The 15,452-nt window shown below is 34.3% G+C and overlaps 1 protein-coding gene across 1 annotated transcript in view; it reads right to left on the reverse strand.

Moving 5' to 3' along the window:
• The window catches only part of KLHL1 (kelch like family member 1), a 384,315-nt gene that overhangs the window by 124,126 nt on the left and 244,737 nt on the right, over positions 1 to 15,452 (reverse strand). The window contains exon 5 of the mRNA XM_047756059.1: positions 13,119 to 13,331. Coding sequence (XP_047612015.1) covers positions 13,119 to 13,331 — 213 coding nt within the window. The remainder of the gene's footprint in view (positions 1 to 13,118; positions 13,332 to 15,452) is intronic.

The raw sequence follows: 15,452 nt of genomic DNA on the forward strand, positions 1-15,452 counted from the left end.
AGCCATTTCTGAATTGTTCTGATTAACTTAAATTGATCTTATGGAAAGTGAATAAAGTTCCCTCCAATCAGGAATTAAATTGGAAAATTTGATGAATATGTGGGAGATATTAAACTAACATATGCATCATTTTCTTAATGGTTAGAATATGAAATTGCATGCTATTTAACACCATTAGGATAATTTCCCCTTAAATTTTGGATAGGAAAACATTGCTCCAATAACTTTTGAATATTTATGCAAAATAATATAAAAGTATTTTATAATATTAGCAGTGTACTGTTACTTTATGAATATTATTAAAGGAACAACTTTTATATTGGGTAACCTATAGGTGCTTTCCATTTTATTAGAATGGAAAAGAGTACATGTGCCTAAGTTTTTGGACAGACATCAGTGTTAAATTGCTCTTCTAGAGGGGGTATTTTTTTTCCATTTTCAGAATCATTAAAATAATAAATTTTTATTTTTATGATACTTTTGGAAATTAAAATCACAGTAGGAGTCGATTCAATACACATGATAAAATTCATTTCACTTGGGGTTTCTTCACATAGCTTATAGATTGCTTCCTTTTCTCTTAGGAATATTTTAAATTATAGAAATTTGCAAAGTAATTTTAAACTTTTGACTTTTTAAGTTTTAAATTTTTGTCATTGAAAGTTGTAAATGATGACTATTAGGAAAAAATGACTACAATTAAGGAATCTATATTTCGCTAAAGAAACATTTATTTGGTGAACAAAAAGCATTTTTCAGGTTGTTGGGGTTTTTTTTTTTGTATTACTTTATTTTGAGTAAATGAAAAGTTTACTAGAGGTTTGAAATATCATGCTTTTTTTCACATGAGGAGGCATACATAACTTTATTCTCTATAAAATAATCTATGTCACAGAATTTTGAGCAGGTATCAATTCTTAGGAAATTAAAACCTATTTTCCATCATACTATCTTATATTCAGAAGGAATATTACCATCTTCTGTTTACCTTGATGTGGAAAGTGAGTTTTTTTTTCTTTAAACTTGACATCCATTAATCAAATTTTCATTTTTAAAGTTTTATTGAAGTATAGTTGAATTACAATGTAGTGATAATTTCTTCTGTACAACCAAGTGTACACACATCCATTCTCTTTCAGATTCTTTTCCCACATATATTATCACAGAATATTGGGTAGATTTGTCTATGCAGGCAGGTCCCTGTTGGCCAATCGTTCCATATATTTCAGTGTCCATCCCCCAGTCCATCACTTCCCAAGCTCCCAGTCTATCCCTTCCCTTTCCTCCCCCTGCCACCTGTCCCTTTTGGCAATTGTAAGTTTTTCTCTCTATGAGTCTGTTTCTGTTCTGCAAATAAGTTCATTTTTATCCTTTTTTTTTTTAGATTCCACATATAGTGATATTATATGATATTTGTCTTTCACAGTCTAATTTCACTTGGTATGATAATCTCTAGGTCCTAATGAAACTGAATAAACATTTCATAATCAAACATTGAGTTAAAGGCAGAGCCAAAGTAGGATCCATTACTGCATCTGCTCATCTACCAATATCTGTAAATGAATATTTTAGATTTTCACTTGTAGACATAGATAAATTTCCAATTCTCTTCTACAGTCATTCCATCTCTTTACATAAAATCCCACCTACTCTAGTACATTTAAAGAAAATATTTCAAGAATTCTTCCCTCTCTCTTAACATCATAAAATTTCCCTCTGTTCTGGGTCACACCTGTAAGTATATAAACATGCTTGTCTCCACTACCCTGGCTTGGTGTCTATCAATTTATTAACTCTCAGCTCCAAAATCATCCTTTAAGGCTGTTTTGTGAAATTGTATCTGGGTACTTTAAATAGTTTTTCTTTGCCAACCAGCACTGCGGTCAGCCTTGTCAATAATGGGCACTGGAGAAACAATGCAGGAGGAAAGAGTTTGCTTCCTGATATGAGGTGCCCACTTGCCAGGTTCCTGCAAGTTCTCCATTGCATGCCTCCTGTAGTTAGTGCTGGCCAGGACAACTCAGAAACTTCCTCCAAAAAACTCCTCAGGTAATTCTGCAGTAGGATCTCTCTTTTGGGATATATACAGGAAAGATTTCTAATAAGTTCTACAGAACAGGTTTATAGCAATTTCCGCCATTGCTATACCCCAGTGTCTTCTCTGCCATCCAGGGTTCCGTGACTGTTCCCTCTTCAAGGAGCTCTGGCTCTCAGCTCTTGGGGTTGGTATTAGCCTTAGAGGTAGTAGTAACTCCTTATATACACTATTTCTGTATTATTTGGAGTTCTCTTACCTTCTTACTTTTCAAATCTTCCTTAACTCTAAATCTTTGATTCTTTATTTAAATTTTACATGTTGATATTTTAATGTCTCTTCTCCTCAGTGGACCCAGGCTGATAAACCTAGCCATGTTTAGACTAATGTTTCTGTTCAGTTTTGCAAATTTAATGATTCTATGCTTTTACTCTTTTACATTCTAGTTTTCCTATGTTTGCTTAGCTCTATTCCACGGAAAATCATCTTGTAAAAGTCATCAATGGTCTTCATTTTGTTAAATTTAAAAATATGGGGAGTTCCCGTCGTGGTGCAGTGGTTAACGAATCCAACTAGGAACCATGAGGTTGCGGGTTCGGTCCCTGCCCTTCCTCAGTGGGTTAACGATCCGGTGTTGCCCTGAGCTGTGGTATAGGTTGCAGACGCGGCTCGGATCCCGTGTTGCTGTGGCTGTGGTGGAGGCCGGTGGCTACAGCTCCGATTAGACCCCTAGCCTGGGAACCTCCATATGTCGCGGGAGTGGCCCAAGAAATAGCAAAAAGACAAAATAAATAAATAAATAAAAATAAATAAAAATATATTATTATTGGGCATCAGTCTATTTGACTTCTCATCAGTATCCTCACTCCTATGTGATGATTTATTCCCTGAAACCCAAGGATGTTAAGCGCCCTTGGTTTTTATTCAATTTGAATAGTTTAGCCATTTTGGTCACAAGGTTCTTTCTTCTCTTTATTTTGAACACAGTAAAGTTTCAGTGTCCTAGAACATCATTTTTAGTCCTCTCCCCTTACTTATCCATACTCACTTCTTTGCTGAGAACACCTCACCTCATGTCTTCAAATTATATCTATATGCCAATAATTTCTTAGTTTATATCTCCTGGGTGTAACTCCACAACTCCTGAATGATGCATTTGATGCTGACACAACATTTTCCACTTAGAGGCCTCATAGAAATATTAAAAGTACATCCTTCTTCATTGAGGCTCATGCCAGAAACCTCTGGAATCTCTGATTCCTCTCTCACGTTTCCCCATCTCACCAGCTCTACTTTAAAATATATCTAGAATGCTACTACCTTATTATCCTCACATGACCCCTTCAAAAAACTCTCACCTCTAAATTGCTATCACCTACTAACCGATTTCCACTTTCTGTACTTGTTTTCCTCCAATATGTTTTCAACACAGCAACGAAAGAGAGTGCATTGAACTGTGTATGTTAGATCAAACGCTCTTCTACTTGAAATTCTGCAGTGGTTTCCATTACATTCCAAGGAAATCCCAAAGTTCTTTGAATGGTTTCACAGACATTTAATGATTTGCTTTCTCACTCTCTGAATTCTAGCAACTCACCCCTTGCATCACTCTGCTTCAGCCCAAAGACCGCCTTATTCTTCCTCAAAGGGAAACAAGCAAAAATATTTTATAAAGGTAGTAATGTGGACAAGACTATGTAGAAATATATGTATTTTGTGTATACCTAAAAGAATCACTTATGAAAATAAAAGAATAATCTCATAATTGGATCAATGTACATTTTCTCTTCTAAGGTTTCAGTGTTGAGATTTGCCAAGAGATTGAGTATTCTTAAGTCTAAGTTTAATCTCTAGATTTCATCTGTATAAACTCTACTTACTAAAATATTAAAGTGGCTTTAAGAGTTCATTCATATTTCCCTAGGTCCTACGTTAAAATCACTGGAAAACTTTTAATTATTTAAATGGCATTTCCTTTATTACAAATGTTTCACAATTTTTTTAGCCCTCTTACAAATTAATATATCCTATTTTAGTTATATTATTCTTAAATAAAATAGGTATGAACAAAATATGAAATTCTCTTTTTAATGTCTAAATGAGAAAACTAATTGTTCTTACACTGCGTGGCCTCTTGGTAAATGCTACATATATTATTTAATATGTAAAAAAATACTTATGAACTAGGTTATTATTTAAGTTCAGTTTTCCTTTCTTCATGGAATGGACGTCTGTTTTCTGATTTATTATGCTGGCAATGAAAATGAAAGCGATTTTTCTTACAGCCATTTTGTTTTAAATATACCACTGACTGATGTATTAGTATGATTTTGATAAATGTATTTCATCAATGTCTCTAAGAGAACAAAACGGTGAAAGGTTATATCCTACTCAATATTGGCCTCCCATTGTCCATCGAACAATGGCTTTTTAGTTTGCATCAGTGTCTTCTGATCCCTCTTTACGTCACTGTTCCTGGTACCCACTGTTAGCTCCAAAGTAATGCACAAATGCAGAGCTTTCTCTTGTATTTCAGACAAATCACATATCAGCAGATAGTTAGAATAGATGAAGCTAAAATTCTTAAAACCTGTCATAAACTTTCCAAATGCTAATTCAGCACTTATCGAGTATCAGCTGAGCCAGGAACTTGGTGAACAAGAACTTTAAATCTGATTTTCTGAAAAATTTCTTTCATATGGAAAGAAATGAAAACATCTACAACTATGCAAGAAAATAATTGACAAAAGTGCCAAGAAGAGCACATACTTTAGTTGAGATGTATTTAATAAGAAAGAGTCAGTTATGCTGTGATGGGGTGATACTTTCTAGTCAGTGAAGGACCAGAAAAGGGGTGTAATGAACAGCTCTACCCAGCAGGTAGGAATGTATTATCACCAGTGTTGTTTAGAATTACCAAGGTATAGTCATAACAAAAATGTTTAGTTTTGGAGTTCCCGTCGTGGCGCAGTGGTTAGCGAATCCAACTAGGAACCATGCGGGTTCAGTCCCGGTCCTTGCTCAGTGGGTTAACGATCCAGCGTTGCCATGAGCTGTGGTGTAGGTCACAGATGCGGCTCTGATCCCAATTTGCTGTGGCTGTGGTATAGGCCCGTAGCTACAGCTCTGATTCGACCCCTAGCCTGGAACCTCCATATGCCACAGGAGCGGCCCTAGAAAACGCAAAAAGACAAAAAAAAAGTTTAGTTTTATTGTTGTCTTTAATTATCTGTAGATTATGCTTCCCCCTTTATTGCTTACCCCTGAGAAAACTGTTTGTATAGCCACCCCTCTCTTTTCTTGGCTGTCACAACTTCTAGTGATATAAACATACTATAGAAGAAATAAATTTGACTTGCTGAAGAAACAGAAAGAATATCAGTGTACCGGTAGGGTCTTGAGAATTGGTAGGACATGAGGTCAGAAGAGTAGTCATGGGACAATTGATATAGGGCTTTGCAGAACAGGATGTCAGAATTTTATTGTAAGTGTATAAATCTTAAGTTTGAGATGAATTGATTCATCATGTAAAAATTCCATCTGGCAGCTAAATAGAAATTCAGGTAGTAGTTAAGCATAAAGGATGGAATAATGAATAGTAGGGTGTTTCAAAAGTGCAGAAGAAGGATGCAGATGGCTTGTTTTAGAATGTGGCTGTAGAGGTGTAAAGATTGAAAAAAAAATTCAGGATATGATTTGGAGTGCAGTCAAAAGGACTTCCTAAGGAAATGAATGTTAATTACAATGCAAAGTAGAGAATTAAAAAGAATTCTAAAATTTAGGCCTGAACAGCTAAAGGGTTGGAGTGATGTTTATTAAGAATGGGGCAGGAGTGGGGAGTCTAGGGATTTTGAAATCTTCCATTTTGGACAGGTGAAGGTTTTAATAGCTATTGGATATCTAACTGGAGATGTCAAGTATTTACCTGGGTTTTTGAATCTATCTTTCATGTAAACTTTAGAACTAAATATAAACATTCAGAGTTTTTAATTGACTCCGGATTGTATTTAAAGTAATGGAAGTAAATGTTATCCTTGATGCAAAAAATAAAGTGTCCTGGGTTATTGCAACATCAAAGAATAGAAAGAATTATCAATTATCACTGAGTAAGGGTGGCCAGATTGATTGTGCTAAGTAAAGATGAGAACAAGTCAGGTGGGGGGAAAATGACAGCATGGATTTTTTTTTTTTTTTTTTTAGCATGGATGTTTTGAGTGATGTTGATTAGTTCGAAGAACTGCTACAGTGAATTGAAAAAACTCAGTAACTATAAGATTTAGTAACTATAAATGATAACTATATATTAAGTTATTAGTAATTAAATTTAATAACCATCATTTAGTAACTATAAATGATAGTAACTATAAATGATCCTACTAAAGATGACATGCACAGACTCATATGTACAGGTTATGGTTACTCCCTTTTGTCAAGTAAAGAAAGTCTAGAAGCTGAACTTAATCTGATAGTCTTTATTTTTGCTATATTATATGAAGTATTTCTGCCTCATCAAGGGATGATCACACTGCTTCTGGCTTTTACACCATCTTTCCTCATACTGAAATTTCCCTACTCTAATAACTCCCATATTTTCCATTCTGAATTTTACTTAATATTGGATCATTTCAAATAACTTACAAAGATGCACTGAAACTTCAGTAAAGATTTAGTAACTATAAAAAAATGATAACTACACATTTTGTTGGAAAAGGAACAGGGAATTGGAGTGGTTGGCAAAAGGAATCTGGGAAGTTTTGCTTTGTTTTAATATGTCTGAAGCAGTGCATCTTTATAAATTATTTGAAATGATCCAGTATAAAGTAAAATTCAGAGTAGAAAAGATGGGAGTTACTGGAGTAGGGAAATTTCAGTATGAGGAAAGATGGTGTTAAAACCAGAAGCAGTGTGATCATTCCTTGATGAAAGCAGAAATACTTCACATAATGTAGCAAAAATAAAGACTGTCAAAATAAGTTCCAGCTTCTCCACTTTCTTTACTTGGAAAAAGGGAGTAACCATAACCTGTATATATGAGTCTGTGCATGTCATCTTTTACATTAATAACATGTTGACTTAAAAAAATTGAAATAAAATGATTTTGTATATTCTTAAGTTTGTAACTTGAACTGTGAATGTCACAGTAGATTAAATGATCATGAATCTAAATAGAACTTATAGATAAATCTATACAATATTAGAAGTATATATTGTCTGTGTATTTCTGTTTTAAAGACACTGTTTTCTCTTTTGGAGAAGAATAACACTATCCTCTAGTTTTTTTAAAAAAACTCTTACAACCTGGTAGAATCATTAATTAGTCAAAGAGCAAGCAAATCAGAGAGAGAGAGAGAAAAAAAAAAAGAAAAAGAAAAATAACAGAGACCTGTAATGGATTGTATTAAAGTGTTTGATTAATTATTTTTGCCTTACTCGTTTGTAAGAGTTAAGAGTTTTTCCTTTGTTAAGATAAGATATATAATACACTAAACAGTGAATGTTATACTGACAAACTTAGGGAAGTATTGGATTTGTCAAGGAGTAATTTACCTACACTTGCTTTGAGAAAGTAAGATCAAATAAAACATATAAATTACTCAGGAGAGTAATGTACTGTGTATATCTTATGCTGTGATTTATGAATGCTTTCTTTCTATTGATTTGCTCTTTGTCACTTTGCTTGCTTTTCTTTAGGTTTTTTAGTTGTGGCTGTAATTTTTATAGACAACAGAGTTTTTATGTCTCTGGTATCTGATCAATTGTCATATTTCCAAAGTGGTAAATGGTCGAAGACATTTCCTGTCCCATATTGCTATAACTGCCATAAAGAATCTTTTGGAATTAATTTATTACAGCTTTGCATAGAAATAATTAATCCCTATAAGACAAAGATAGCATCTGTCTCCTTAAATTAAACTCTCCAATCTCCTTGTTATTTTGTTTTTGTTATTATTTGATCAAGCCATATTCCTCTAAACTGAGGCAATATCTTATTATAAATTGCAACGTTTTTCCTTTCTTATTTTGCTACAGAAAACAAATGTTTATACAAATAAATACACACCATTTATTTATCTTAAGAGTAAGTAGGTATACTTGTTACAAAATTGTGAGAAATGGTTCTCCTTGTGGACTCAAAAGAGATAAATGTCAGTTCCAAGATGTGAATGAAAGTTTACTGATATATATCCAACATTTCAAATAATTTTAGATCTGTGATAAAACAGAATTTCCTTGAAGACTTTTGGCTTGATCATACATGGAAGTGTGTTTCCTTGATTTTTTGAGAGCAGTACGTTTCTACTTTCTATATCACTCATTGATATAGTGATACAGAAATTGATATATATGCATGCTTTTAAAATACACATATTACAAATAAACATATATGTAAATATTACAAAGCTCCATCTTATGAAGTGAGTTAAAAACCAGTGGAAACAATAGTTACAGAATGTTAAAACATTTATTGCGTAGCAACATGTTCCTGTTTTTTTTTTTTTTGTTTTTTTTGTTTGTTTGTTTTGTCTTTTGTCTTTTTAGGGCCACACCCATGGCATATGGAGTTTCCCAGGCTAGGGGTCTAATCAGATCTGTTGCTGCTGACCTACGCCAGAGTCACAGCAACACCAGATCTGAGCCACTTCTGTGAACTACACCACAGCTCATGGCAATGCCAGATCCTTAACCCACTGAGTGAGGCCAGGGATCAAACCCACAACCTCATGGTTCCTAGTCAGATTCGTTTTCGCTGCTGCATGGTGGGAACTCCGCAACATGTTCTTTTATTGCAACTTTTAAAAAAGAAATATAGAAAAATAAGTAAATCAAACTGAGTGGCCGCCTTATAATACATATATTTATATACATAACCACCCATTCTCCAAAAAGACATTTCCATTTTTCCAGTTCTGTTGAAATTGTAAAATATCTGGTTATCCAAGAAGAACATGAAAACTGTTATGCAAAATCCTGTTCCTTACTTATTTAAAAAGATAATAGAAGTCATTCACCATTTCTTAGACTATATCTCAATTATGTATTTCTTCAATTTTTGCTTTTTCCTCTGGTCTTTTCTATAGCAAAGTCAACTGAATTTATTTCAGAACATATTTCAATAGAGGATAAAATAGGTCTCCGTTGCCGCCGAAGTTTTTAGATTTTTTTTTAGGACCACACCTGTGGCATAAGGAAGTTCCCAGGCTAGGGGTTGCATAGGAGCTTCAGCTGTGGTCTACACCACAGCCATACAGTACCAGATTTAAGCTACCTCTGTGATCCGTGCCACAATGCAGCAGTGCTGGATCCTTAACCCACTGAGTGAGGCCAGGGATCAAACTTGCATCCTCATGGTTCCTGGTTGGATTCCTTTCCACTGCACCATGATGGGAACTTCTAATCAACCTTTAAAGACATTTTCTTTGTTGAATAAAATTTCTGTCACTGTCTTTATTTTTACTTATTTTCACTCTGCAGTTATTTTTTGTGCATTCACTAAATAGAAACTGCTAGCTGTGTAAAAACTTGTAGGTTATTCAGTTTAACATTATCCTAGAAGCATATATATTTTCTCTCTCTCTCTCTCTCTCTCTCTTTTTTTTTTTGTCTTAACCATCTCTAAATCTTCTTTGCCTTTCCATTCTTGCCTTGGTCAATAATTTGTTATGCTATGCTTAACAATACTATAAACAGCTCATACCTAGTCTTCCAATATTGTTCTGTCATTCACCTGAACCTATCATTTACATGTATAGAAATTATCTTACAAAAACACAAGCCAAATTCTTCTCTCAGGTCTCCTTCAAAAATTAGTCCAAAATAAACTCCTACTATACTAGGAAAATGTAGGCTCTTCTTCCTTTAAATATGTTGCTAGTATTTTAAGATATAATTTGTTGTGCTGTTATATGACAATTAAATATTATGTAATTATATACTATAATATGTAATTTTGTATATAATATATGCAATATATTATATAACTACATATGTAATATAATAAGACATATATACATACAAATCACTTGAAGGTTAAAAAAATCCATGCATTAAGCACTGTCAGAAATAAAACTCATATTTAATGGTTTCATAATCAAGGAAAAAATGGTTTCTGATCACCATATGCTTTTCTTAAGGATCTTAAGATGCTTAGCAGCTTTGAAAGTTCATGTAAAAGGCTGGAAAATACTAGATTCAATTAAACTTTTTAAAACTCTTGTGTACATGAGGTAAATAGGAATCAGATGCAGAAATAGATACTGCACTTATTTCCTTTCAGTGGTAGAAGAAACACTTTCATATCAGACACAACTAGATAGAGTAACCTGAGTTCTACAACTTATAGGAAGATGATTGTCATGCTAATTCCCAATTTATTCATTTATCAAATGATAGAAATAATATTTCCTATATAGGGATAATATAAAAATTAAATGAGATAAAATATATCATGTCCAGGGACTCTTTCTCAGCTTTTATTTTAATAGGAATGTACACAATTGTTTTATTTAGGACATTTTAATGATCTCCTAAAGATAGCAAATAAACAAACAACATTCACTCATGGTAGAAATGTCTGTGTATTTTCATATCTGGCCAGCCCAGATTTGCAGGAAAACTAGATTTTTCACTAGTCTTATGAGCTTTGAAAAAAATCACCTAATGTCTTTGAACCTATCTGTTTACCTCTCTGTACAATATAACTAATAACCACTATCTTGCAGCTGTGTTTTTTAAGATTAGAAATATTGTACGAGAAGCGCTTTCTAATGACATGAAACTCATTAATATTAGTTGTGGCAATCACAGTCCCTCCTATATCTAAAGACATTCCTACGAAAAGAAAATGTGCTTTACTCTTTCCTCTTGCATATTTGTTGCTTGAAAATATATATGAAGTTATGTTTGCAATGACCCCAGTTTGAGAGATGAGGTATGACAATATGCTGTGTTTGTATGCCTGTTGGACATGGTGATAAAAGTTACTTGAAAGTTCCATCATGGCTTTGCGGAAACAAAGTCTGACTAGTATCCACGAGGATGCAGGTTCAATCCCTGGCCTCACTCAGTGGGTTAAGGATCCAGCATTGCCATGAGCTGTGGTGTAGTTCACAGATGTGGCTCAGATTTGGCATTGCTATGGCTATGGCGTAGGCCAAAGCTGTAGCTCTGATTCAACCCATAGGCCTGGGAACATCCATATACCATGGGTGTGACCCTAAAAAGACAAAAAAAAAAAAGTATTTTACTGGTTAGTTTCACTGAAACATAGTAATTATTTTACAATGTTAATAAATAAATATTGTTTCAGTAATCAAAATAAAAAGCTGAACCAATCATAATTTAAACTCCATACATAATATGCTGTAGCCTTAGGTACAAATGAAGCTATGGGATGTACATCTCTGCTCTGATGTAATAGTTTAGGTGAGATGTACGGGTAGGAGCAGCTCCCGTTTTTGATGACAAAATAATGGGGAAGGAGAGTATGAAGAAAGGGGATATTATAAAAAGATGAATCCCTGGTTTGGCCTCCCCTGGTGTATGCCCTATTATACATGATAATTTTTGAGCACCAATTTAACTGAAAGCTCCCCATATTTCGGCAAACTCTTGAAAAGGGTGGGCAGGATTAAAGGGACCAATTGCCACCTCATCTATCATTGATTAATGGCTATCTACCTATTACTGGCTAACAGTGATCACTGACCATTTCTTAAGAGAAGATCCCCAAGCTCTGAGAATATGTGGCAAGATTCAGAAAAATCCAGCGCACAGCTTCACAGTTCCCTCTTTGTCCAGTTACCAAAATGTGTGTTTCCCCTCCTTTTACAAGAGCCTGGTGTTATGATAAATTTGTAAAATTTGTTTAGGCAGGACTTCCTTAAATTTTCTCTCTGCTTTTATTCCTTTACTCATTTCAGTGGCCAGAAGAAACACAATTATTTCTTTATTTATAAAGCTTTATTTGTTTCCCAATTTTGGTGCAATTTTTTTAACTTACTAATCTTAATATATGACCATACTTCTCTGTCACTTCTTCACTTGTTATTAACATGGCATACTTGCATATCATGGTTTCCTGATTTCCTAATTTCCCATCTTACATTCTTGGTGTTATATGGATTATTGAAAATGTTGATGGTGGTTTGGATCCCAGTGAACAGGCCCCAGCATCTCTCATACAAAATGTATACACACACAGCTTTATCTATCATTTCAGAGGCTAGAACCACCTTCAAGCTTACTTTTGAATAGTCTGATATCACACAGATCCTGGGTTGACAATGCTGTACATAGATAATTTTGCAACATTACGACCTGGTTTAAAGGGCAAAGACTCTAAATCAGGGGAAAATAGTTACTCTTTTTCTTACAAGCTGAATGAACTTGGTGTTTTACCAATTCACCTGTGTCATAATTCATCAGTAAAATGAAGTGATTGGTTTATTTTGTGTCAGGATTCTCCTCAGCTCCAAGGATCAAAGTTTCTATACTTTCAATTGCTAAATGATGTTACTTCATAACTCTGTAATATTTGGTAATATATCATAGCCTTCTATAGCAGTTTGAAATCCTATGCTTTGGGCTTTGAAGATACCCTAGAGATTGCTGTAGAATATGTATTTTCATCAGATAATCATCATATTATTTTAACTTAGATAGATAATGATAGATAGATAGATGATAGATCAATTATCAAAATAAGGAAGCAGAGAATTGGTAACTGCAATATTCTAAAATCTTTTAAATATTCTATTGAGATTAAGTACTTTACACATAGTATCTAATTTGATCTTCATAAAACTTTTGTGTAATATTAAAATTTGATTTGCTAGTTGAAGAGATTAAATTTCAGAGAAATTGACATTTTATAGCCATATAACTATGACTCAATAAGTGACAGAGATGGGATTCAGTCCCATGACCCATCCATGATCCATCATTTTCCACCATCAACTTTATCTTAAAAAGAATATTTGATTAAATCTAAAAAAAATATGAAAAAATAAAAAATGTTTTGTTTACTTTTAATAGAGCATTTTCAGTAGGTCAGAGCAATGAAAACAGCATCACATGTAATTACCTGTGGTGGAAGCAGTGGCAGTCTTATAAAGGCAAGAAGCATACTCAAGTCATTGCATCTCCTCTGCATGTCATACTTGACCCACATCATTAATGCGTGGAAGATGGTTTCTTCATCAGGGACGTTTACATCATCACTGGCCAGGAGTTTATGGAGCTCCTCAGCTGGAAGCAGTAAAAACTCTTGATTTCTTATGACTTCCATTATGTTTTCCTACAGGGAGAAAACAGCTTGGCATAAATTCAGTCTCAGTTTTATTTAGCTAGCAAAGCATCTCAGAAAGAAATGAGAAAAGTACTCAATAACCTTTGTTCTCATTATAATATAATCCTTGAGACTTAATCCTTCAGAAACTAGAAGCTGTTAAGACGAAAGCATTGTGAGTGTAATTGAAGTGTAAATGTATCTGAGACAGCACAGATCTTGTAATAACTGGAGGATTATAATGTTGAGCTTTGTTATGCAGGCAGAAAGTACTAAATGTTCAAGTTTCAAGTGGACTGCTCTGTAAGGTTTGGTGAATATGAAAAGAATAGCATTTCACCTTTTTAAAAGCTTGATTACATATCCATCAGCCAGAAAGTGGGAATAAGACTACACGGAGAGGAGTAACACTATAAGATGCATCATGGTTTATTCAGAAGGGAAAAAAAAATAAGGACAGATAGGCCACAGAAGTCACAAAATCCCATTCATTCCATTCTTGTATTATCTCTCAAACCTCCTTCATCTCGTGAGTTCCTTGGGCTTAATTCATAAATAAAAGGTGGTTGATTCCTATTTATGTTCTTCTAGATTTCTGCCATAACCCAGTAATTACTCTGCCTGACTCTCCTTAACCTCTCTGGTGGACCTTCTAAGCTAGGGCTAGAAGGCTATCTTTAAAACAAGAATGTGCTATGGCACTGCTCTAAAATCTTTCCTTCATTTTGCTTTTGGGAAGGTTCAAATCTCTTATAAACATGCTAGTTCTTCATGATCTGACCTCTTTTGATTTAATACTTATCTCCAACCTAATGTGCTTCTCATTAAAATATAATCCTTGAGACTTAAGACACATTAAGCCACGAAAGTTACTCTTCTTTCAATTTGCCTTATGCTCACTCAATTACTTAAAATGACTAGTATCCACTTTGTTTTTCAATTTTTGTAATTTTTCAAGAATCAATTTCAAAATTGCCTTTTTTATAAAAATTTTTTTTATGGCACACCTGAGACAAATGGAAGTTTCTGGGCCAGGGACTGAATCTGTGCCACAGCTGCAGCCTATGTCATAGTCTCAGCAATGCCTTATCCTCAAACCCTCATGTTTGAATGACCGAAGTCACTGCAGTCAGATTCTTAACCCACTGAGCCATGGTGGGAACTACCTCAACCACATTTTATGGGTGGATTTCTGGATTCTCTGTTCACTGTTATTTCACCTGGCTGCCCCATGCCCTGTATATGCACAGTGCATGGTGTTTATATCCATGACACAGCAGTGGACAAACTGCTGCCTAACCTTTGGTACACTTAGAGGACTTATCACAATATAAACTCCTTGTGACAAAGACTTTGACATCTAACCTTACATATCTAGATCCTGGAACAAATAAGTGACCAGTATGTATTTACTGAACAGATATATTGATGATCTTTGTGAAGAAAAATAAATTTTAGTGATAGTACAGAGTAGTGCAGTGTTTTACACAACATATTTTTAAAACTATGATTCAAGAATCTTACATTTCATCAGAAAGTCTTCTGTGGTTGATAAATGGTTGGAGAAGACAGAGATTGAACTGTTGGGCTTCATCTTTGTTCCATTATTTTCCATATCTCCTGAGACAATGCCAAGGAAGACCATGCTAAGGCTTCTCAGATTCTATTTTTTTAATAAGTTGTTTTTTATTTTTTAAATTTTGTTGAAGTATAGTTGATTTTCAATGTTATGATAATTCCTGCTGTACAGCAAAGTAATTCATTGCCTTTCAGATTGATTTCCCATATAGATTATCACAGCAGGTTCCTGTTGGCAAGCCATTCCATATACCACAGTGTGCTTATGCCAGATCCTAGTTTTAAAGCCACGCTTGTGTTAGAAATCTCCATTGGATGTTATTTAAGGGTAAAACCTGAGGTAGAATGGGACTAGATCTCTTCCCCAAAAGGTACTGTGATGATGCTAAAACAGAGCAGAAGCGTCAGCAAGTGTCCATTTACCAGTATGTCAGAGCAGGATCAAAGCCTTTTTCTGAAGAGACACTTGACCCATGTTATGAGTGCATTCATATAATTGAATCCAAGGCTTAAAGTACCTTTGGCTTTTAGAAAAGCAGGTGAACTTTACTT

This window comes from Phacochoerus africanus, chromosome 13, assembly GCF_016906955.1.
Source record: "Phacochoerus africanus isolate WHEZ1 chromosome 13, ROS_Pafr_v1, whole genome shotgun sequence".
In the NCBI taxonomy this organism is placed as follows: Eukaryota; Metazoa; Chordata; class Mammalia; order Artiodactyla; family Suidae; genus Phacochoerus; species Phacochoerus africanus.